General features: G+C 41.0%; 3 protein-coding genes across 9 annotated transcripts in view; 1 reads left to right on the top strand and 2 right to left on the bottom strand.

The window, feature by feature from the left end:
* Positions 1–6,954: 6,954 nt before the first annotated feature.
* LOC138210861 (transcriptional regulator Myc-2-like) lies at positions 6,955–9,956 on the bottom strand. 2 transcript variants are annotated; one of them, XM_069170202.1, is made up of 3 exons: positions 9,631–9,956; positions 8,117–8,738; positions 6,955–7,999 (listed from the first exon to the last, which is right to left on the bottom strand). In XM_069170202.1, exons 2-3 carry the CDS (start codon positions 8,727–8,729, stop codon positions 7,473–7,475), a joined length of 1,140 nt encoding a protein of 379 aa, XP_069026303.1. In that variant the 5' UTR covers positions 8,730–8,738; positions 9,631–9,956; the 3' UTR covers positions 6,955–7,472. The 2 variants fall into 2 exon arrangements, with proteins under 2 accessions (XP_069026303.1, XP_069026302.1); XM_069170201.1 differs by having other exon boundaries at positions 6,955–8,002; positions 9,631–9,953.
* A 1,202-nt stretch (positions 9,957–11,158) lies between these two features.
* LOC138210845 (immunoglobulin lambda-1 light chain-like) lies at positions 11,159–15,920 on the top strand. 2 transcript variants are annotated; one of them, XM_069170181.1, is made up of 5 exons: positions 11,159–11,175; positions 11,506–11,770; positions 11,864–13,254; positions 14,785–15,093; positions 15,210–15,920. In XM_069170181.1, exons 3-5 carry the CDS (start codon positions 13,107–13,109, stop codon positions 15,416–15,418), a joined length of 666 nt encoding a protein of 221 aa, XP_069026282.1. In that variant the 5' UTR covers positions 11,159–11,175; positions 11,506–11,770; positions 11,864–13,106; the 3' UTR covers positions 15,419–15,920. The 2 variants fall into 2 exon arrangements, with proteins under 2 accessions (XP_069026282.1, XP_069026283.1); XM_069170182.1 differs by lacking the exons at positions 11,159–11,175; positions 11,506–11,770 and having other exon boundaries at positions 12,153–13,254; positions 15,210–15,284; positions 15,521–15,917.
* A 7,122-nt stretch (positions 15,921–23,042) lies between these two features.
* LOC138210754 (immunoglobulin lambda-1 light chain-like) overlaps positions 23,043–25,041 on the bottom strand; it is a 91,397-nt gene continuing 89,398 nt past the window's right edge. For 4 of the 5 annotated variants that reach the window (XM_069170056.1, XM_069170055.1, XM_069170053.1 and 1 more), the window contains 2 exons: positions 23,818–23,892; positions 23,043–23,582 (listed from right to left, as the gene is read on the bottom strand). In XM_069170056.1, coding sequence (XP_069026157.1) covers positions 23,449–23,582; positions 23,818–23,892 — 209 coding nt within the window. In that variant the 3' untranslated portion in view covers positions 23,043–23,448. Of the gene's footprint in view, positions 23,583–23,817; positions 23,893–24,008; positions 24,318–25,041 lie in introns of all 5 variants that reach the window. The other variant, XM_069170058.1, reaches the window with a different exon arrangement.

The following is a 25,041-nucleotide window of genomic DNA, read 5'->3' as shown; positions in this document are numbered from 1 at the left end:
CATAATTCTTCAATCTGAAAAAGTGACTGACGGGATTTAAACCGCGGCGTTTTTAATCCTGTCAGTGGGGTGCGGCTGCTCGACGCTCCGCTTAAACCTGAATCGAAGGCTCAGGGCGGCGAGTTGAAAGCAGACCGAAGCAGACGATAAAACCCCGACTCTGAACAACAACAACAAAAAAAGTTGTCGCCATGACAACAGACGTCACTGAAGAAGCCACAAAGTCTAAAACACGGACGCTTCACACACACCTTCGACCCGACAACACGGAAGATATTTGCCTGCAGAACATTATCGTGTCTTGGTGAAGTTGACCTTTGACCTTTTGGATATAAAATGTCCTCGGGTCGTTTTGTCCCGTTAGACTTCAGAGTAAAATTTGTATCACAAAAGTTGTGTTTTGAGGTCACGTGACCTTCGCCCCCCCCCCCCCTCCCTGAATTGCAAATCAGCTGATTTCTCGAACGTTTCAGGAAATTACCTCCGGGTGAAAAATACGAGGTGGCGAAGATTTGAATAAAAAAATTATCTGAAATTCAAATGCCGGGTTTCCTGAGCTTTTTCTGTCGTTTTGCGAGATCTTCACCAGCAAAACAGAGGTTCATTCATCCTTTTTGACACGACGTCAGTCAAGTTAATACTTTTTACCCGGTCTAAAGGAAAAAACAACAACTTTAGCTTATAAGATCCTTTTCTTCCCCCGTATTAACAAACCCACTGCAACAGAAAAACTCCGATGTCAACAACACAGCTGTGGAAACTGAACACTGCACTGTGGTTGGCAGGATTTCTTTTTTTTTTTTCTTTTGCTGTTGTTGGTCTGCAGACAGACAAGGTTTCACTTTCCGCTCAGCGTGGGGAGCGACTCCACGCTCGGGAAAACCCGGCTGCAGACGTGCTGAGAGGGGGGTGAAGTGGGGTGGCAAAGAAGAGGGGGGCCCCGCTGGGAGGGAGTGGTGGTGTTTAAAAGGGAGGGGGACCATCACGCTGTCCCACGAGAACTCAGAGGGGGAGTACAAGGGGCTGTGAAAGTTGAATTTCATGTTCATGTTTCAACTGTTCTTTAACCCACCAGCTGCTGCTTCAGTCGATTAGATCTGCTCAAACATTAGTTTACCAAAAGTCTTCATGCATATACAATAAAAGAAGAAGAAGAAGTAGCTTCAAGCCTCAGCAGGTGTGACAAAACAGGGAAGAAGGAAATGTCAATCAGTCGCCCTCTCAATGCTGGCAATCAAACGACAACGTTTTGACAGTTAGGGAACACCAACGTCACTTTAAATCCGGCGCATGAGTGGCATTTTATTCACATAGCTGAGCTCCACCAAACCGGCTGAGTAAGCTTCTTTTAATATGAACAACAACAAAATGATACTGCGTTCGCGGCTTGTTTTACATATTAAACTAAAAACACAAACTCCGGTCCACGAAAAATGCAACTATATAATCTTCATAAACAATTGTTGCAATCAACATTGATGGAAAAAAAAGATTTGTCTCTTCCTCTTGTTTGCATTGTGGCTCCGGAAAGTCTATTTTGGCTTCTGTCTTATTTGCAAGTGATTCTTTTTTGTTTTACTTTCCACATCTAATTGACGACTCCTTTGTGTCCTTATCTTGTGACCTGCAACCAGCTCAGTATTACCATACGAAAGCAGATACAAAGGGAATGGGGGTGACGGTCTACTGTTTGTCACACTGTATAAAAGCTGCCCTACGGAGGAGTGACTGGAAGGACTGCTGGGGGAATCCCTGCTGGGGGGGGGGGGCAATGCTGGACACCTCTCTTTGAGTGTTCATGTATTTGCTCCTTCTTGCAAGAATAAATGTCCGATGTGTTTGATTTTAAACCAAGCCTCTGAGTAATTTTTCCAACAAACATTCAGCTCAATATCAAGATTTTATTGTTACTTTTAAACTCTCGGAATAAGATTTTATGAATGTTAATTCATCCGCTTGTATATATATATATATATATATATATATATATATAAAAAGATGAACTTTGATAGATTATATTACAAAATTAAAAAAAAACATTTTTTTTTTTTGCTCCACTTTAAGAACATCAAAATCTTACTTCACCTTTCATTAAGAAGAAAAAAAAAATTAAAATCACAATAATGTAAAGTAGGCTCCAAAAATCAGAGCACCGGTGAAGACAGTGTTTATTTTGCGTTTGTTTAGAAATGAATAGAAAATCTATTGATTGCAAATAAGAACAAAGGTTTTACAGCGATGCTCGTCGGTGAACTCAAAGGTGTCCTCAGAGTTTCCTGCAGTTCTGTGTTGCCGATATGTTAATAAAGAACGGCCGGTTTGTTTCTGCCCCGCGGGGGGGATGTTAAACCGACTCTGACCGTCTGACCGGACGCGAAAGCTACCACGCTTTGCATGCAGGCTAATTTGCATGCTAATGTTTTGAACTGTCTAAGTGCTTCGGGTGGGAAGGCTGCTGTTTGCGTCACCTGGAAAACTGGAGAAAAAAAAGAAACAGCCCAGTTTGTTTGAATATTAAAGCACTATTTCACTGGATCAGTACGGTTGGCTGTGTACCGGGTCCATTAAGGATGCACAAAAAAGCAAGACGTCATCCGAGAGGAAATAAATAAAAAAAAATGTGGAAGCAATTCAAATGAACTTTTACAAGAAATGAGCTCAGTTTGAACCGACGTGCTCACATGACGGAGAACTTTTTGCTGACTTTGTACTTTTTGTACTGAGAATAAAATGATGCCTCTGTTCTTCATCCCCCGGTTCCAATGACAAAGTTTGAGTGAGCACAAAGAGCCGTTTTGTATTCACGAGGCGAAATCGATGGTTCTGGAGACAAACGCCACAAAGCTTCTAAATTCAGACAAAACAGAAGTTATTGTACTTGGTCCTAAACACCTCAGAAACTCTTTCTCTAATCACTTAGTTAGTCTAGATGACGTTGTCTTGGCCTCCAGCAAAACTGTGAGGAACCTTGGAGTCATCTTTGATGAGAATTTGTCCTTTAGCCACCATATAAAGCAAATCTCCAGAACTGCCTTCTTTCATCTACGTAATATTAATAAAATCAGGAAAATCCTTCCTCAGCGTGACGCAGAAAAACTCATTCATGCGTTTGTTACTTCTAGGCTTGATTACTGTAATTCCTTGTTGTTAGGATGTCCAAATTACTCATTAAAAACCTTACAGCTGATCCAAAATGCTGCAGCAAGAGTACTGACGGGATTTATCGAGAGAGATCATATTTCTCCAGTTTTAGCTTCTCTTCACTGGCTTCCTGTGAAATCAAGAATAGAATTTGAAATTCTCTTGATGACTTACAAAGCTCTACATGACCAGGCTCCATCATATCGTAGAGATCTTATAGAACCATATAATCCTAGCAGAGCACTTCTCTCAGTACGCTGGTCTACTTGTGGTTCCTAGAGTTTACAGAAGTAGAATGGGAGGCAGAGCTTCAGTTTTCAGGCTCCTCTCCTGTGGAACCAGCTCCCAGTTTGTGTTCGAGGGGCAGAAACCCTCTCTAGCTTTAAGATTAGACTCAAAACGTTCCTTTTTGATAAAGCCTATAGTTAGGGTTGGCTCAGGTAGACCTGAATCAACCCTTAGTTGTGGTGTTATAGGCCGAGGCTGCTGGAGGACCTCGTTACATGCTGATCTTTTCTTTCCTCCTACTCTTTAACTGACTCATACCTCACCATCTTTTTCTCTCCAATAGTTTCTTCTTATTGTCTGTTGTCTCCATTCAGTTCCCTCGCTCGTGTAGTTTCTCTTCTTTCTTTTGCAGATGTCCCGTCATGGAGCTGCATGTCTCCACCAACAGTTCATCTCTTGTATCTCTATGCTGTCCTTTTCTCTCTCTGCTCTCCTCTCACCCCAACCGGTCAAGGCAGATGTTCTCCACCCCTGAGTCTGGTTCTGTCGGAGGTTTCTTCCTGTTAAGAGGGAGTTTTTCTTCCTTCTGTTGGAGGTTTTTCTCCCTTAAAGAGGAGGTTTTTTTTCCCTCCTAACTTATGCGGGAATTGTTGAATTGTTGGGTTTCTCTGTATAATATTGTAAAGTCACAACCTATGTTGTGATTTGGCTCTATATAAATAAAGTTGAATTGAATTGAAAGCGAGACGCAGCAACTTTCTGACACACATGACATTTAAAAAATATAAATCGTGTAAAATATGATGCCAGACTCACTCTTCACTCTTTGTTTTTGCTACTTTCTGCTCCTCCATTGTGTCTTTATGTCCTCCGGGCTGCCGCATGTTCACCTGATTGAAATCCTCTCAGGTGGCGCTCGTCAGCTTTTTTTTTTTTTTTTTTTTTTTTTGGGGGGGGGGGGGGGGGGGGGTGTCATGTGACCACGTCGTGATTTTTTTTTAAATTTTTTTTTTTTACAATTTTCTGCACCATTAGGAACCTGAACAAGTTTAAACCCACATCCATAATACCTGATTTACTTCTCCCAAACAATTTTTAACTCAGGAACCAATCAGAGCTCTGAATCAAAATTCAAATACAAAATCTCACTCTCCGGCAAACTGTTCCAGGAAATCACTTTCCTGTTAGCTTTTTTATTTGAATACCTCAAACTATGCGGTTAAACAGCAGTTTCTGTGAAGAGGAAGCGTGGAATCTCCGGATAAAACTGGTAATCATTGAACCTGCATTCATGCGGGAAGGTTCACCGACCTCTCGTGTTTGTCTTTTATACATTAAAGTCGTTTAACAGTAGATAAAAAGGCCGGTTAAAAACCACCAGAAAAACCTCGAAGGGATATATTTCTTCTAAATATGGAAACTGAATATTTCATGTTTACAATGGTAAAAGTTCCCTTAAATCAAAAGCTGAAAAAAACAAAAAAACAAATTCATGCCAGAAGTTCTCGGGAGCTCATGAATGAAAATTGTGATTCTCTGTGACCTTCACCTTCGTCTGAAGGTCATCTGAAAGGCCTCCTCGGGAAGCTCGTAAAGGACATTTAAAACAGCCCTCACGACACCCTCGTGGCATGATACCACCTGCTGTGTCACACCAGCTGTTGAACCAACTCACACACACACACACACACACACACACACACACACACACCGCTGCATCGACAGAACATTTGACAGCGATGCTCCATTAATCTGGACCGAGGAGGCACATTTGACAGCTTCTTTAAGAGCGGGCTTCTTTAGGATGCTGTTGTGCGTTTTAAAATAAATTGGATGACAAAAAAAAAACAGTCGACACTGTAAACGTCGGGCTTTTGGTGTCTGAAGTTTTAAGAAAACAATCAAACCTCGAGATCTGTTGCTTTTTTTTTTCAAAACACCATAAGAAAAAAGACAAAAAACACAATTTGAACGCTGGGACGGAGTGGTTGGCGAGTCTGACGTAGAACCGACTGTCTCTGCATGTCAAAGTGGATGTATAGCTTCCGGGTCGTAAAAAAAGACGCAGAGTGCCTTAAACTGCAATACCGCCGAGGACCACCGGGAGATCGGCTTAAAAAAAAAAGTAGTCATAGACTTCCATTCAACTTTTCTCATGAAATACAAAGTCAATACATTTTTAGATATCAGGTCTCTAAAAGCGGAGTCTAATCTAATAATCTAATAATATATCTAATTATTAATGGAAATATTTTCAGAAGAACCACTAGAAAACTAATAAGAAGTAGTGGATTTAGCGAAAGACACCATAATGACGTTATTTATTTTATTGCATCCCTCTGATATCAGATCCACAACCTGCAGCTTTTCCACTTTCTACAAATTCCTCCCATGAAGAAAGAAAAGTAAAAAAAAAAAAAAAGTTGTTCTCTGTTTCTGATGTCTTTAATACAAACTGTAAGACATTTAAAAAGAAAAGAAAACATCCATGTTTCTCTTCCTCATAGTTGATCAATCTTTGCCTTGGGAGTCTGTTTTAAGCGTCTGTAAAGGACTTTCTGTCATTCGGGTATAAAAACAAGATTTTATCCTCCTTCTGAAACATTTATCAGTGACATTTTGCGGGAATGTGGGATGGGTCATCAGTGGAAACGGGAAACGCTCTCACTCGTCGCTTGACCGCGCTGGACGAAGGCTCAGCGTGACTCGGCGGTCTGGAATTTCTTTTTATGACTCAGCAGGGACTCGTCAGACTCTCTATTTGTGTTATTAGCAAGCGATATGAAGACGATACGCTGCCTTGGGCTGAACTTTTAAAAGACAAAAGAACCAGTTACTTGGCAAATATTAAAGGTTTTACCCATAAAAATCCCTCAAGATATTATAATCCACTAGTTTTAACATTGAATCTTATTTGTCAATTCTCTCCATGTGTAAATTACAATCTGCTTAGTTCACTAATTCATTTTTTCATGTGTTTTCTTTTAACTTCACCGGAGAAATTAATGGATCTTTATTTGGCTTAAAAAAAAAAAAAAAAAAAAAATGAAGGGAGTTTTCTGAGCGGTTTAATCAAACATTCATCTCTTAAAACGAGAGATTATCTCATTCGGTGTGTTTTGGCCGTCCTATTTTTTTGTTGACTGGAGTTGAACTTTCACCAGTTTTTTTTGTTTTTTCCACCTCCCTCTCAGCTCGGGAGGGAAAATAAAAATCAACAGTGGGTCGACAGCAGCTTCAGCGCGAGTTTGTTTGCCAGCTCACGTATGACACAACCGGCTTGACTAATCTGCAAGTCACCGAGCCGAACTCCATCCCTGGAAATCGTTGTGGTCGGTCTACACGAAACCCCCCCCCCCCCCCCTCCTCCTCCTCCTCCCCGATTCATCTCCGAGGAGGCTTTCATAACAAGGCCGAAACCCGACTCCTCCGGATCCTCGGCTGCTACCGCAAATAGTCGAGCCGTGCAGCTGCGCGGTAAACATCGGCGTTGTGAAATCACGGCACGCTTTTCACCTCGTGGCCGATAAATTACGAGACTTTCTCTTGAGATGTGCAACAGACGCGTGAAGAAAAACAAACTGAACCTTTCGCAGCGCTGACAGAACCTCCAGCGTATGAAGGGCTTTTATTCTGAAAGGATTGCTTTCCGCCGTACTTCCTCCCCGCGTGGCGGATTTTTTTGTTGTTGTAAGTAATCAGTCAAATGTTGGGAAATATATATATATATATATAAAAAAATTAACTATTTGCACAATGACATTGCAGGATTAAAGAAATACAGGTCATTATTGATTCAATAAAAAGAAGTCGGTAAATTATTGATCGGTGATCAGGAGTGACACGCAGTCGGATGCTGCAACTTAATTACGCACAAAAACAATTTGCAAAACTAATTTTAAGTTAAAAAACAAAACATTTCAATAAAAACTAAATAAATACGAGACATCACAGATCTGAGACCAGCCGCCAGCGCACCGGTCACAGACCAACACAGACCGTGCTGCGTTCAGGTTCCCGTCAGTCATTATTGCTGATAACAGTCGGACTGGAATTTCAGTTCGGTTTCCAAAATAAAGCGTCACAAAAGGTGAAAGAAAACGTTATAAAGTCCTGAGCTTCTCCAGTCTGCGTTTCAGCTCTCTGCTCCTCTTCCTCAGCTCCTCCTTCGTCCTCAGCAGCCTCCTCTCGTCCTCTCCGACCTCCCTGACGAACTCCGTCGCCTTCCTCAGGATCGCCACCTTCGCCGCCTTGTCGTTGTCGGCCACCGCCGGCACTTCGTCCCTCAGAGCCAGGAAGCTCCTCTTCAGCTCGTTCCTCCGCTGCCTCTCCAGCACGTTGTGAGTCCTGCGCTTGTTGTCGTCGTCGCCGTCGGCGCCGTCCGGCCGCGGGCTCCAGCACCTGCGGCCGCCGCCGCCGCCGCCGCCACCGCTCCGCCTCGGCGACGGGCAGCCGCTCTCCAACTTCGCCCGTTTCCCGGCGGGCCGCTGGGCGGCGTAGTTGTGTTGGTGGATGTCGACGTGAGAGCGTTTGAGCACCACAGGGGAGGCGTCCGAGCGGCGGGACGACTTTTGCCTGTCCACCGTCACCACGTCGATCTCCTCCTCTTCTTCCTCCTCCTCATCCTCTTCTTCTGAGGAAAAAAAACAACATTTTGGTTTAAAAAACAAGCAATCGCTGTTCGAAACAAAAGCACTCAAACACAAGGAACGAAGTTACTTTTCAAAATAAAAGCCCGGCTTCCCACCTGATTCGCTGTCGCTGCCGCTGAACGACGGGGAGTCCAGACACGGCGCCGACGACACCACCTCCGTCGCCGCGGCGCACGGGAACACCGCGGAGGGGCTGATGCAGTCCGTCGCTGCCGCGTGGAGGTCCTGCAGGTACCCGGCGCTCACCTGAGCCCCGCCCACCTGAGCCCCGCCCACATGAGCCCCGCCCACCTGCTGGTCAGCCGCTCTGTGCGCGATGTCGTCGGCGGAGTCCCGGCGGGCGCGGAGCGAGGCCAGCCGCTCCGACACCACCTTATCCAGCTTTTTGCCGGCGTCGAAGCTGCTGCTCCACATGCAGTCCTGGATGATGAAGGACTGGAGGAAGGCGGCGGAGGGGTTGCAGTCCTCGTCCAGGAGGCTGGACACCGCCTCCAGGTGGTCGGCGTCGGACAGGCCGGGGCTCCGGCGGGGGGACAAAGGCGGCGTCGGCAGCAGCTCGAACTTCTTCCAGATGTCCTCGCCGGGACCCGGGAGGAGCTGGCTGCGCCGGGGAGGGTAGAAATCCTCCTCCTCGCCATCCAGGAAGAAGTAGGGCTGCACCGTGTCGTAGTCGTAATCGTAGTTCGTGCTGGTTAACACCGGCGGCATTATGGCTGCCTGTGGGGGAAGAAAACATGAGATAAGGCTGATGAGTGGAAATAATCCTGAAGAGAGGGGAAAAAAAAAAGAAAAAAAGAAAAAGGAATACCATAACGATTCTACAATTGCTTTAAAGTCTCAGATTTAACAACAAACCACAATAGTTGCGACTGTCTGGCATTAAAAAAAGAATCGTAGTGTGGTTTGTTTACAACAGTCACACCAAACCTCATTAAAAAAAATTTGTATTTTAGACTCATTTTCTTTATGGACCAAGTTAACAGAACAAAAGGTGACTCGAATACCAAGATTATATACAAGTACACGACTCTGTATAATTCATAATCCATCAAAAAGCACAAATTAAAAACAACTGAAATCTGAAAATTTGGGGGGGAAAACACTATTAATAATACAATATAGTTGGATTATTCTGGGTAAAAGTTGCTTTTGTAATGTTCGAGGTTAAAAACAGACAAACTAAATTCAAATATAGAGATTCATGGTCCCCAGAGGACTTTACACTTTGCCTCGTATAAAAAACACCAAAAGCTGCAAAAAAAAAAAAAAAAAAAAAAAAAAGCTGCAATAAACTCTGATAAAGGTGTTCCGTATGGGAAACCAATTGTCCCCGATAATGTTTAACATTAAAAAGAAGCGACACCACCTCGTCTTCACTGACAGGCACCGAGGTGTTCTGCAGATAAGCCAAACTCCGTTATCGAAATGTGACTTTATTTAAACACAAAGGAATCCCCGTTTTAAGTGTCACCGGTTAAACGACAGCTGGTGAACAAGGTCATAAATAACTTCAGGGATAAATCGGCATATTTTTGTTTGCAAAAAAAAAAAAGTGCACGGAACAAACATCAACAGCCGTTTCAGTAAACCGTTAACCGTAAAAACTCACGGTTATTCTCCTAAGATGAAACGTGTGACGGGACTGCTGCGAAAACGGGAGTAAAAAGTCCAAGTGTTCCCGTGAGGGAAGGTTAAATCTTCAGGTTGAGTTTTATCCAACACAGTCCCGGCCGTGAGAAAAAATATATATCCTCTGTCAAGTCAATAATCTTTTGACGAGCGACAAGATCGCACCGAAGTGCCGCAGAGCTCAGCAGCGCCGTGACTCGCGCAGCCAGCTGCTCTGACTCCTTTAATACTCCGGCTTTTTTTTTTTTTTCTTCTTTCTTTCTTCATCCGCACACACTACTATTTTACCGCCAAATGTGACGTACGCAGTCAACTAAAAACGATTCGATAGAGTGATACTGACCTCGATTGAAAAGTTATACTTTCATAACGTTTTGTGCAAAAACGGGGAACGAAGTGCGTTAAAATTTGGGGGGGGGGGGGGGACGGACTGTTTTTGTCCGCGGATGTGTACTGAAGTGGTGCGGTCGCAGGGTGGTCCGTGCTGACTGTAAATGATGCACGGGAACAAAGTTCCCGGAAATCAGCTCTTATTTTGTGATGAAGTCACACAAAAAAACAAAAACAACAACAAATAAATAAAGTGAAGTGATTAAAAGGGAAAAGACAAAAAGATTAAAGGCAAATAAATGATGATAAATAAAAAAAAAAAACATACCGGGATTGATTGTTGGGTTTGACTGATTAGTGATAAAAACAGGATACAAAATAACGTATAATAAAAAAATAATAATAAAGATTCTTCAAAAAGGAAAGAAAGTCACACAACATAAAAAAATGAAAAAAAAGAGTAAAAATGAAAAGTAAAATAACGTTTCATTAAATGATGAAATAAAAAAATAAAAAACTCTTTCGAGACAATGGGCTCAATTTTTGTTTTAACAAGAGATGTCTTGCATAGAAGTTTTAGCGCAGGGGCCCCATGACGCTGTAATAACGTTAAGTTTACCTTCAATATAATGTGCTCAATAAATGTTTTATTTGCTGTCAAGAATAACAATCTTCACACTGCTTCCCTCTAGTGGTAAAAACGACTCAGTGACAACACAGGCTCTTAATTTGTTGACAGCTTTTGACTCAGAGGCACAACATCCAAATTTATAGGAAATAATTTTATTTAAAATGAAGCAGAATTAGAAGTTTTGGTTCAGTGAAGATGCTTCTGAAGATCACAACTATCCTTTAAATGTAAAACTTCATAACCTCCAGCTGAAACTGAACAAAATAAAGTTACACCTATCTTCGATGTGCGTCAAGTCAGTCACACGTTCCTTCACGATCAATCAGGATGATGAATGTTGCTGCCGGTCTTCAATAAAGAAGCAAAGAGAGGCGGCGCCATCTTGTGGCGAGTCACCGCAAGTACAACGAGATCCAGACGACTCGTTGGAGATGAATTTCACATCAGCTGGAAGGTGGAGGAGACAAAAAAGAAAAGAAGCTGCAGTCGACTCTGTTTCCAGCAGAATCTCTGACGGCTTCGTTTCCACGAACTCATAAATCAAAGCAGAACTTTATTTAAAATGTGAGAGCAGATTATAAAGTTTGAAACATGTCGGACTGAATCTGAGGGGAAATATTTGTTTCGTGGAAACAACGTGAACAACATGACGATCAAAATCTGTGATGTTAGAAGAGAGAAAAGAATTCAAATCAATAGAATTTAATTTACTTTATTAAATGAATTTAAATCCATCAGTTCAATCAGTTTCTGAGGAGCTGTGAGGATTTGTAGTTTTGTATTTTAAACATCAGATAACAGTCCGTGTTATAAACTCACCACCAACCTGAATGTTTTTCAGTGTTTCTGCATCATGTGACCCAGATTTTTTTTTCTTTTTTTTTTCAAATCCAGACGATGAAACCGCACGAGCAGCTTCAGCCGAGCTGTCAATCAGCAGCAGCAGTCTTATCTTTGTGCTGCAGGGGCTGATGGGAGGGTTTTGAGGACCTGTTAGAAACCACGTGTCCCTCGTCTGGTCTCTCACGGCTCGTCCTCGTTCGTCCTCGGCTGCGTCGGAGCGTCACTTCTCTCCAGGTTCACCAGAAGGAAACGCCGCCGCACCGAAGAAACGAAATGTTTTTCCTCCCGGCTGCTGCTCTGTGCTGTCTGTGTTCAGGTGAGTGTTTTCCAGCCAATCGGGAGCCGGCAAACTTCACCTTTAACTAACGCCGTCACGCTGACCTTCATCTGTCCGTCCGTGTCTCCACAGCGCTGGTTGCCATGGCAGCAGAGCTCATTCAGGATGATTTAACTCTGACCAGGAAAGTTGGAGACAAAGTCTCATTCAGCTGTAAACAAACTCACCAGTGTGATAGTGTTAATGTGTACTGGTACCAGAAGAAAGAAACAGAAACATTCAGAGTGATTCTTTATATTGATAAGAGAGATGGAAAAATAGATTCAAGGTACAATCATCCTCAGAAAGATGATTTCTCTTCAGTGAATAAAGAGAACGGCTGGGAGCTGCAGATCCAGAACGTCACACTCCACCATTCAGCCACCTACTACTGCTCCTGTTATAAGGATGATACCCACAGTGAGAAATGATCCCTGCAGCCTGAACAAAAACCAGCAGATGTCAAACAGTGTTTGTGACAGGAAGAGAGCAGTAAACCACAGCTCAGGTTCACATTTCACCTCCATCTCACAAACAGACTGAGCTGAGGGAAGTTTTTCTTTACTGCTGTCAGAACTTATTTTAGATTTATTTCATTTGGTTTTCAGCAGCTTTCAAGATCAATATTTTTGTTCTCATTTTTATTTTCTGAAGTTAAAGAACCATTAGTTGGGTTAAAATGTCAAATAAAAAGTGCTGAGTCAGAAAAGTGACGTAGTTTTACATCAGAGTCTGTGACTATATTATTGAACACACAGGCTGCATCTTCTGTAAATATAAGTACTTTAAATCTTATTTTTTAGCGACAACCATAACGGGAGTCTTTATGTTTTCAGGTTCCTTCACCGACACGTGAACGCGATATCTCAAGAATGCCTCAAGAGAACTTCTTCAAACTTGGTACAAACGTTTACCGGGCTAAAGGATGAATTACAACTTGATTTTGGTGGTCAAGGGTCAAAGGTCAAAGTTAATGTGACCTCATGTCTTTCCTATCCCGTCATCCCATTCTTGTCACCTTGAATTTCAGAACGCTTTGAAGGAATTTCTTCAAATTTGGATAAAATCAGCACCTGTACTCAAGGATTTTGGAGGTCACAGGTCAAAGGTCAAGGTCACTGTCAGCTCACTTTGACCCATCCTCATGAATATAATATGTCATAAATGCCTGGAGGTAGTTTCTTCACATGTTGCACAAAGGTTCACTACGTCAACGATAAACTGACTGGAAGGTCAAATGTCGAGGTCAAAGGTCAAGGTCACTGTGACCTCACGTCCATCTTATCCATCAGAAGAAGAGACAGTCATGTTGATATGAACCTGAAAGAAACACATCATGGAGCTGAAATATGACACTTTGGACTCGTTCACTTCATCTGACACGTTCAGCAGAAGACAGGTTTTTGTATCAGTCTGTTTCACTGTGGGGGGATACGACTACGACCACCTCATCTTTGGCTCTGGAACTAAACTGTATGTAACAGGTAAGAACAAACATTTATTTTGCTTCAGCTATTTTATTGTAGAAACCGAAAATGTGTTTAAAGTCAGTTTCTGCTGCTTCGGGCTTCACAGGTTATTTTTTTTTAACAGATTGCAGAGAATTCATCTTGCAGACATTGTTACATAAGAAAAAAATCTATAATTTCTGAAAATATGTTTGAATCTCCCATAACAACTAAATCTTTTTATTTTTCTCTGCGTGAGAATGAAATTATCCACAAAAAGTGACATTTTAGTTTTGTTAGGAATATTTAGTGTTTGATTATCTGCGTAGTTCTAAATCATCACTTGACTTTTGAAAACAAGATGAGATTTATGGTAAATTTAATTTAATATTTTATTGTTCTTCTAAATGTGCACGAAAGTACACGTTTTAAATCATCGTGTCAGATAGTTAATGAATATCTTAATGAATATTAACTGTTTAATCATCTCAGTAGTTTTGTGTCATCTCTTGATGTTTTGGAAAAACAAAATAATTGTATTTATTATAAATGTAAGTAGTATTTTGTGTTAAGTTAAAATTTCGTGAAAGCAATTATGAAACAAAACTATGAAAAGTAAAAATTTCAATCAATCATCAATTAGTAGCTTAATTGTTCACATGAAATCCTGTTGTTAATAATAAAGTAAACATTTCTGTTAATTATTTTGGACAGATAATTAATATCTTAATGAATATTAACTGTTTGATCATCTCAGTAATTTTGAGTCATCTCTTGAAGTTTTGGAAAAACAATATTAAACTTTATTTTAAGTTTAAGTGAATGTTTCATATTTTTAAAAGTATTTTTAAGAAAAGTATAGTTATATATTTTTTTTATCGCATAGTCAATAAATAGCTGACTTGTTAACATTAAATTCCTGTAAACTATTTGTTATATGAAGGTACAACTTTAAAGTGAAAATACATCAACAAAAATGTAAAAAATATATGTGCATATATATATTTGCAAATGTAAAAGGTGGTATTTAAATGAACACATTTTATTACTTGAATTTTCAATTTCAGAATAATGTCTTACATAACAGACTACTTAAAATTGTTATGAAATATAATTATCTAAACTGTGTTGGTGTTTTGATGTGTTTAAAACAAAGTTTTAAATCAATTAACAATGTTTCTCTCTTTAGAGGCAACTACAGAAATTTTTATATTTACCTTTATATTGAAGAAATATTTTCCATTGATTTCATGTAAATTTAATTATATTTCATTAAGTTACATTAAAGTATTTGGTAAAATAATAACCGTGCAAATAAAACTGTAATATGATTTAATTTTTCAAACATTTTCAGTCTTCTACATGTGACACTTGAATACATGAAGTGATGATTGTGTCTGATATGAAGGTGAACACAGTATGTAGTGAACTTTGTGCTGTATTGATGAGTAGTTTATTGATCAGAGTCCATGTAGTTTCCAGGATCAGACTGAATGCAGTGCTGGAAGCTGCTGTTGACTGTGTCACTGTGTGTCTGTGCTGCTTGTTGCTGCTGTCAAACTTCAGATAAGCCGGTGGTGAAGCCGGAGGTAATCATGTACCCAGCAGCATGCAGAGCCCACCTGGAGGGGAGGACCTTCCTGCTGTGTCTGGCCTCAGCCATGTTTCCTCCTGAGGTCCAGTTCTCCTGGAAAAGACAGAACAAGAGCGACTCGCTGGAGGAGCCTCTCTCTTCTGAGGGAGAACAGCTGGAGCTCAGAGAGCCGGGACGCACCGCCTCCATCAGGGTGGTTGATCAGGATGATCTCCACACCTTTAAATACCACTGTTACGTCAAGCATGAGTGGGACACAGTGAAGAACCAGACAGAAGAAGGTAATGAAGGCTTGGTGACTGTGTTCAGCAGGGATTCAGCTTCACGTGGAGACTCTGTCAAAGAGGACGGACATGTCTCACTGCAGCTCCAAACATCTGTCTCCATTTTATTTCAGAGGTTCCAGCTCCAGCAACCACCGATCCTCCAGAGACAGAACCAACAGACCCTCCATCTCTGCAGCAAGCTGACTGTAAGATCACCTGCTGTCGGTGTAGGGGTCATATTAAAGCTTGGTCAGGTCCTGAAGGGTCTTTGAGCTTTCAGTCAAACTGTAGTGGACACGTGTCTTCTTGCAAAACTGGTCGTCCTGCCAGGAAATGTTAAAGCGATAAAAAAAATTAATGATATTCACAAGAAATGTATATATTTGAACAGACTGTGGAGAGATGAATGACCTGTCTGTCTGTCTTTCTGTCTGTCTGTCAGTGTCCTTCCAGTCTCTGTACAGGGTGAAGCTGCTCTGCGTGTTGTACACAGTGCTGATAGTGAAGAGTCTGGTGTACTGCTGTGGACTTTCTCTGATGACGAGCCTGAGAAACAAGAGACCGTCCACCAACTGAACACATGCTCACTGACTGGTCATCTTAAATATAACTTTAATCAGTGTTCAGAAATTTTATTTTTGACGTGTGGTTGGTTTAAATGTGGACTTGGATAGAGTTGTCGAAATGTTTTTAAAAACTTAAAGTGTGACAAACAAAACGTGAAATTAAGCTGAATTTTTAGCTGCCTTGTTGGTATTTTAGCAGTTAACATTTCTTTCGTCTTGTTCTTATTTTTAAATATTGTAGGTTGTACGTTCCTCTCATTTATTCAGTACAATATTCTCAATAAACTAACAAAAAATCATTCTTGTTTCAGGTCTCTGCTTACAGTAATTTACCGTGATTGTACATAAATTCTCTCCCATCCAAAACTGAAGTAAAAAAAAGAGAAACGTTCAGGCTGATACGAATATCATTGTACAAACAAACACAAACCATTCCTGTACTATTTTAGATAAACATGAACGTGCAGTTTTTTATCTAAACAAGCAGGTGTGTGAGATCCAGCTGGTTCAGGTCTGCATTTCCTGATCATTTATTTTGTGTATGAATCATTTTGTTTTAACTTGTGTCAGTGTCAAAGTAAACCTCTACGCCAGGGGTGTCAAACATACGGCCCGCGGGCCGGATCCGGCCCACCAGCGGGTCCAGCTCGGCCCGCCGGATGACTTTGCGAAGTGTGAAAATTACAGAAAGACATAAATTGCATTTCTATGAGAATATGGAGGTTTATGAGTACAAACGTTTTGTTATTTTTGTTTTAATCGATCCAGTAATTGCTTCAAAAACAGCGTAAATGCGACGTCTGCTCCGGAGGAAGAAGCGCTCGGTGCCACAGGCAGCAGCGCTCGCTGCTCGCTTTGTGACGCGTTTGACGTCAAACGCGTCACAAAGCGAGGGAATCTGCAGAGGAGAGCCGGGGCAGATAAACAGTGGGCTGATGTCTGAGTTTTTGGTCTTTATGTTTCTAGTTTATTGTAGAAAGACCTTAAAACAGGGTTTATCATCCAAAAACCTTCACCAATGATTTAAACAAAGAGAAATATTGTTGTTATGTATGCGTTATTATGCTATGATTTTACTGGTCTGGCCCACCTGAGATCAAAGTGGGCAGTATGTGGCCCCTTAACTAAAATGAGTTTGACACCCCTGCTCTACGCTGATGACACTGTTGTTTACACACATGAACATACAGCAGATTGAGCTGCTCTGAAGCTACAAATGCTCAAAAACAACAATCATGCAGCTTTTTGATAAATCAGGGCTGAAGTCTGAATGCTGAAGAAATGAAGGGCGTGTTTATTAGTAGTAGAGAATCAGTTTAATTCCCAGTAGGTTGGTGTGTCAGTGGAACTTATGAGGTGAATTTGTTTAAAGTTGACAACCGAAAGTGCACTTTGATGTTCCTCTTACTGGGTCAATTAATTCATGAATCTTAATCACTCATTGATAGCGATAACTTGAATTAGAGTAGATTGAGTTTAATTTTCTCGTGTTGCATTTTCTTTCTTTGTAAATTTCTCCTTTTTTTTGTTTTTGTTTTGTTGTATATTCATGTGATTCAGCTCGGACAGTGGGGTAATTTAATTTTTGTATACGTGTACGTTCTCTCCTGTTCTGCTGATTCATAATTTAACTATAAAAAGGTGTAAAAACCTCCAGGTCATTTTGTGATGTACCGAAGTACTTCTGCATTAATGTCAAGTGTAAAACTAACGTGCCCCGAGCTTCAGGTGGGCGATGACGTTCAGTTTCAACTCTTGGCAGACGGGGGGGCGCAGTGGAAAAAGTTATTTCGAGTAAAGAAGGAAGACCAACGACAGAGAGGGGAGCTCATAACAGCTGCAGATATGAATCTGTTCTCTGTGGTTAGAAAAACCAAAAAAAAACTGTTGACTGCTAATGAAAACTTCCTTTCCTGCAGCAGACGGGCTGCGGGGGTTTCTGCTCTGCAGCCTCCACATTGTGGGTTTAATAAGACGTCGACAGTTACAACCGTTCACTCCGGTGGAAGAATGATTCCAGGAAGGAGCTGTGTTATTCATCGAAGAGAGAAACAGCTCAAACCGTAAATTGAGATCAGAGAAATGAACTTTGACAGAGTAAAAGCAGAGACCATAAACTTCCTGCTCTCTTTTTATGACCCGATATTTACAGTGTTTTTAGTCTGATAGAAATGACAAGAAAAAGTCTAAAAATGAACCTTGGAGAATAATAGTGACGAATCTTGGAGTGAGGTGTTGGTGACATGGCATTTTTGCTCATGTCAAACCTGTTAATAAGGTTATGCTATTAATACAAAGAGCAACAGCGCACAAACCACACAGAGACAGAAACACAAACCACAGAGACAGAAACACAAACCACAGAGACAAACAAGTCATGACGTTTCACACGTTAACAAAACCTGGAACTTGTTCGGTGTTGGTTCACTTCAGGTCTCATTATTTTAGGTGCTATAAAAATAAAGAAATTTACCCGTCAGAAGAGTTTGTACATGTTAGTGAATTTAATCCAATAAAATGTAATTAATTCACCTCACTACACACATTGACCCACTTCTCTCCGGGAAATTTATGTTAAATTTTACCGCTGTAGCCGTCTGTGTTTCACTCATGACGTGTCACATGATTCTGGCATTATAATATATCTTTAAGCTTATTAAGTAATTTTTGCTTCATTTGGGATCAATGATACACTGATGTGATTTTATATCTGATCTGTATTCACTGAAACGAAGAGATTGGCTGACTGTGGCCTCGATAATAAACTGGGGTTCCAGAAATCACAGCCCACCACTGAAGTGACTGGTCAAATCACTACTGAGTCCAGAGGTTCCAGTGAAAGAACTTTTATTCAACTTAGTTAGTCACCCAGAACGGAGGGGGTTTGCTCACATTCGTGGGTTAGTGTGTTTGTGTGGTTCTGAAACAGAAGAAGAACACACAACGTAAGAATAATGTAACTTAATAAAGAATAAGTTAATGGCAACTCGACGCCGTGTGGCATAACTAACACAAAGTGTTGACATCGATTCAAGGAACAAAAACACAGTCAGAATACTTGAAACAATGAGACTCAGGAACACATATCATACGTCAGTGATGAACTAAACAAGATCTCAACAGAGCGCTGAAGAAAGCATGCAGTGTTAATTAAGCCACGTGTGCAGAATGAATGGATGCTGCATTGCGCTAGCACTCGGCATTACAGGCTACAACAAACAACATGATTAAGGACGACTACTAGTGATGTTACGAGATGTGCCGACACTTCGAAGCGTGTCGAGTAATGGAGGGGGCGTTTCCTCGAAGCGCGTGTCGAGGCTTGCTTCATTTAGGGGAGGAGCCAAAAATGATGACGTCCGAAGCCTCGCTGCCCGGCTGTACCACGTGACTGCTTCGGGAAGTGGTTCAGATTTTGCCGGGAGGTTTGACAGCAATATAAACCCCTCAGGCTCCATTCAAAATGTGGGTTGTTGGTGGAGAGTTGAGGTCAGTTGAGAGTTTGGATAGTTTGGAGAGTTTAGAGAGAGAGATAGTTTGGAGATTTAGGAGAGTGAGGAGAGAAGGAGGTGATAAGATGGAGCCAGCTAGGAAGAGGAGGATTTCCCCTGTGTGGGAACACTTTGATTTAATAACTCCTAATAAGCTAAATCTAACTCTATTTCAGACACATTAGGTTTGCTTATCAAGAACTGTATTTTTCACAGTTTCTTATTTTATTCAAAGGTGAGGTGTTTATTGTGCTCCAAGGAGTTGGGGTACAATAACAACACCTCATCCATGCTGAGGCGTTACCGTGCCTTGCATGAGAATAAGGAGGAAACTGGAGCTTCACCCAGCCAAGGTAAGTCATTACAATATTACAAATGCACCATCACAATTTTTCCCTGTTCACCTTTGTTTATTGTGCAAATAAAGACAGGTAACAGACACTGTATTTATTCTCTTTTAACCAGCCACCAGAAAACAAGAGCTGGATGAAGCCCTCGTCTCCATGATAGTGAAGGACACACAGTCCTTCAGTATTGTGGATGATGTTGGATTCAGGGCATTTGTGTCCAAACTGGATCCTAATTATGTTCTCCCTACAAGGCAGGTATGTATGGGTGCATGCATGAAACAAATGAGTACTTTATTGTGTCTCACAGTTCAGCACTATATATTTTTTCCTTTAGGCTCTGAAGGCCACGGTGGAGGCCAAGTATGAGTCAGCTAAGGAGAAGGCTAAAGTGGAAAAGGTGGCTGCTGTTAGCCTTACTTCGGACATGTGGACATCCATCAATATGGATGCCTACCTGGCTGTAACATGCCATTTTGTGGGTGAGAAAACCACACTCAGTTCAGTGCTGTTAGGAGTGCAGGCATTCCCCCAATCACACACTGCTGAAAATATAGCTCGTGTGAAAGCCTCCCTGATGGAGGAATGGGGAATCGCTAATAAGGTGACATGTATGGTCACTGATGGTGCTCCCAATATGGTTGCCTGTGTGAGAGAGCTGAAGCTTCGGCACCATATTTGCATTGCACACACACTGAATCTGATAGTGAAGAAGGCACTTGACCAGCAGCCTGTGCTCTCTGGCATCCGGGCCAAAGCACGGAAGCTGGTTGGCTTCTTTAGAAGCAGCACCACTGCTAAGGTATGCTCTTTCCCTTTATTTCAATTTCTAATAACGCTAATAGTTTGTCTGTGTTCCTACTGCAGTGATTTAATGGCCTACTCATCTGCATCTTTAAAGGAGAAGCTTACACAAGTGCAACTTCATCTGGGGATGGCAAACATGAAGCCAATGCAAGAAGTGGAGACCAGATGGAGCAGCACATATTTGATGCTGCAACGTTTGGTGGAGCAAAGGGAGCCAGTAGGAGCAGCGTTAGCTGGGTTACAACATGACATCCCCTTCCTAACATCAGAAGAGTTCAACATTGTTGGAGGGTGCCTTTCTTTGCTGTCTCCCTTCTACGATGCCACCGTAGAGCTGTCGGCAGAGGAAAATGTGTCTGTCTCCAAAGTTGTCCCCCTCGTGAAGATGCTGGAGCACACCCTTCAGGAGGAAATAACAAAGCCGGCACCTGCAGCAGCGTTGGAAATGGGAGACCAGCTCATCAGGCAACTCCGGGAGAAGCTGTACACTTTGCAGTCGACGAGCATCGTGTCTCTTGCTACCCTCCTGGACCCCCGATTTAAAGCAATAGGATTTTTCAGCCAAACAAAAGCCACCGAAGCAATAAAACGACTGACCTCCGAGTGTGCCACCATTATACGGTCAACACAAAGCAGAGAGGAAATCCCCCAGGCTTCCACCTCTCATGATGTCACAGGAGGTAATCTATTATTTTACATTTTGAGATCAATTATTCCTATGAGAACACTTAGTAACATGATCTGTGGTTTCCTCTTAGGTAGCAAACTGTGGCATCCTTTAGACACCAGCGTCATGGAGGCACGGAAGACTCAAAATGTGACAGCAGATGCCACTGTGGAGGTCCAGCACTACCTTTCAGAGCCAAATATAAACAGGCTGGAAAACCCTCTGGAGTACTGGGAGAGGCAAAAATTACTGTATCCAAATTTATACAGACTTGCTCTTGCGTTTTTGTGCACGCCAGCATCTTCTGTACCCTGTGAAAGGGTGTTTTCAAAGGCCGGAGAGGTTGTGTCAAAAAAAAGGAATCGTTTAAAACCAAAAACTGTTGAGAAACTGTTATTTCTGAATAAAAATGAATAAAATGTCCCCTGTCCTGTACATCATTGTCCAAGTTACACAAGCATATTCAGTCCCCTCTTCCTTGTTCCACAAGCACTTTCACTGTCCTCTGCCTGCTTAAGCCCATGCCATTTTCCTAAAGTGACAGAAAAACATTATTACACAACCTGCCATATCATCAGATACTACCATTTTGGGAAAATTTACACACACAGAATATATTCAAAAAATATTTTATTTTGCACATATGTGATAATTTATGTACAGAAATTATTTGGTCATACATTTTTGTAATTCATAGTCATTCCCAACAGCCATAACAGACACAAAAATTCAATGCATCACATGTGGTTCAGATACAGCTGCCTGTGATTATACACTTGGCCAGTAGGTGGTTTCGTGTTCACATGAAGCTTCGAGAAATGAACCCTTTCTCGAACCAACTGGCTGAAGTGGTTCGATGCCTCATGAGGCTTCATCTCACCATCACTACTTACATGTCAAAGGACGCACACATGAAGTCTTCAAACGCTGTAACACACATTCACGACTACCACCTCCAGCATATTGTAGCAGGGGAGAGCTGCCCTGCACAGGTGAGCTGGTTCACACATGAGCGGTGGAACGTACCACTCCGAGGGGGTGTGGCGGAATAGTCCAAGTGAACCCGGCCTTTTCACCAGAAACACAAACCACTGAGACAAACAAGTCATGACGTTTCACACGTTAACAAAACCTGGAACTTGTTCGGTGTTGGTTCACTTCAGGTCTCATTATTTTAGGTGCTATAAAAACATCGAAATTTACCCGTCAAAAGAGTTTGTACATGTTAGTGAGTTTAATCAAATTTTTTTTAATTAATTCACCTCATTACACACATTAACCCACTTCTCTCCAGGAAATTTATGTTTATTTTTTACCGCTGTAGCCGTCTGTGTTTCACTCATGACGTGTCACATGATTCTGGCATTATAATATATCTTTAAGCTTATTAAGTCATTTTCGCTTCATTTGAGATCAATGCTACACTGATGTGATTTTGTATCTGATCTGTATTCACAGTGTAAATGGAAGTTACAAAGCTGCAGTAAATCTCAATTAAAGTAGAGTTCATGAGGTCGGTGTTTATTTTATGTCATAGAGTTTTTCTGATCTGAGTCAAAATCACAGTTTATCAAGACATTTTGAGAAAAGAGCATAACATACAAACATATTTTAAAACATTTATGTAAAGATCACATTTAATTAATGTTTTAGATTGTAATTTTTAGTATATTTCAAATTAAGAAATTTATTGGAAATAGTGTTGTCAGTAGTTTCCTATAAAACATTATTGCCAGTTTGTGTTTCCCTTTTTTGAAATGTGTTGCATGAATATATTAAATGAAACTAATTCATGAAAAGATTAAAACCACCCATCATGTTTTCATCCCCCTGCTGTTTGTTCACTCGTGTAAACAACAGTGTCATCAGCGTAGAGGTTTACATCCGCACTGTAATACAGTTATAAAAGAGATATACTGTTAAAAATACCTGACAGATAATAGTTGAATTTTCTTTGTTATTAAATTAGAAAATAACACTCAGAGCAGAGGGACAATAATTTTAAAGATGTATGTGTATTTATGTTTTTGTATGTTTAGAATAACTGTTTGTAAAGACAAAAGAAAGAGCGAGATCCGTATCAGCCTTTTTTTTTTTTTTTACTTAAGTTTTGGATGTGAGATCATTTTCGTACAATCACAGTAAACTACTACAAGCATAGTTAAAAAACAACAACAATGATATTTTTCAGTTTATAGAGAATATTGTACTGCAGAAATGAGAGGAACCTACAACGCTGAGAATAATTAAAAGTAAGATCGAGACGAAAGAATATTAAGTGCTAAAACATCAACAAGGCAGCAAATAAAGCGTCTAAACTTGGAATTAAATTGAAGTCAAACTTCTCCAACTGTATCTAACTCCACATTTCAACCAACCACACTAGTCCCATTTTAAGATTTCTGAACACTGATCAAAGTTACAAATTTAGATGAGTTGATGATATTTGTTGGTGGTAAAAGACGAGCAGAAAACAGCCAGTGAGCATGTGTTCAGTTGGTGGACGGGCTCTTGTTTCTCAGGCTCGTCATCAGAGAAAGTCCACAGCAGTACACCAGACTCTTCACTATCAGCACTGTGTACAACACGCAGAGCAGCTTCACCCTGCGCAGAGACTGGAAGGACACTGACAGACAGACAGAAAGACAGACAGACAGGTCATTCATCTCTCCACAGTCTGCTCAAATATATACATTTCTTTGGGATATCATTCATTTTTATGTCGCTTTAACTTTTCCTGGCGGGACAACCAGTTTTACAAGAAGACACGTGTCCACTACAGTTTGACTGAAAGCTCAAAGACCCTTCAGGACCTGACCAAGCTTTAATATGACCCCTACACCGACAGCAGGTGATCTTACAGTCAGCTTGCTGCAGAGATGGAGGGTCTGTTGGTTCTGTCTCTGGAGGATCGGTGGTTGCTGGAGCTGGAACCTCTGAAATAAAATGGAGACAGATGTTTGGAGCTGCAGTGAGACATGTCCGTCCTCTTTGACAGAGTCTCCACGTGAAGCTGAATCCCTGCTGAACACAGTCACCAAGACTTCATTACCTTCTTCTGTCTGGTTCTTCACTGTGTCCCACTCATGCTTGACGTAACAGTGGTATTTAAAGGTGTGGAGATCATCCTGATCAACCACCCTGATGGAGGCGGTGCGTCCCGGCTCTCTGAGCTCCAGCTGTTCTCCCTCAGAAGAGAGAAGCTCCTCCAGCAAGTAGTTCTTCTTCTGTCTTTTCCAGGAGAACTGGACCTCAGGAGGAAACATGGCTGAGGCCAGACACAGCAGGAAGGTCCTCCCCTCCAGGTGGGCTCTGCATGCTGCTGGGTACATGATTACCTCCGGCTTCACCACCGGCTTATCTGAAGTTTGACAGCAGCAACAAGCAGCACAGACACACAGTGACACAGTCAACAGCAGCTTCCAGCACTGCATTCAGTCTGATCCTGGAAACTACATGGACTCTGATCAAGAAACTACTCATCAATACAGCACAAAGTTCACTACATACTGTGTTCACCTTCATATCAGACACAATCATCACTTCATGTATTCAAGTGTCACATGTAGAAGACTGAAAATGTTTGAATAATTAAATCATATTACAGCTTATTTGCACGGTTATTATTTTACCAAATACATTAATGTATCTTAATGAAATACAATGAAATTTACATGAAATCAATGGAAAATATTTCTTCAATATAAAGGTAAATATAAAAATTTCTGTAGTTGCCTCTAAAGAGAGAAACATTGTTATTTGATTTAAAACATTGTTTTAAACACATCAAAACACCAATACAGTTTAGATAATTATATTTCATAACAATTTTAAGTATTCTGTTATGTAAGACATTATTCTGAAATTGAAAATTCAAGTAATAAAATGTGTTCATTTAAATACCACCTTTTACATTTGCAAATATATATATTTTTAAAATGCATATATATTTATTACATTTTTATAGTAATGTATTTTCACGTTAAAGTTGTACCTTCATATAACAAATAGTTAACAAGAATTTAATGTTAACAATTTAGCTATTTAGTGACTGTGCGATAAAATTAACATATATCCGTACTTTT

This window comes from Embiotoca jacksoni, unplaced genomic scaffold (genome assembly GCF_022577435.1).
Source record: "Embiotoca jacksoni isolate LCO1_2020_lvr unplaced genomic scaffold, fEmbJac1.0.p SCAF_48, whole genome shotgun sequence".
NCBI lineage: Eukaryota > Metazoa > Chordata > Actinopteri > Embiotocidae > Embiotoca > Embiotoca jacksoni.
This window is presented reverse-complemented; position numbering and strand designations above follow the sequence as displayed.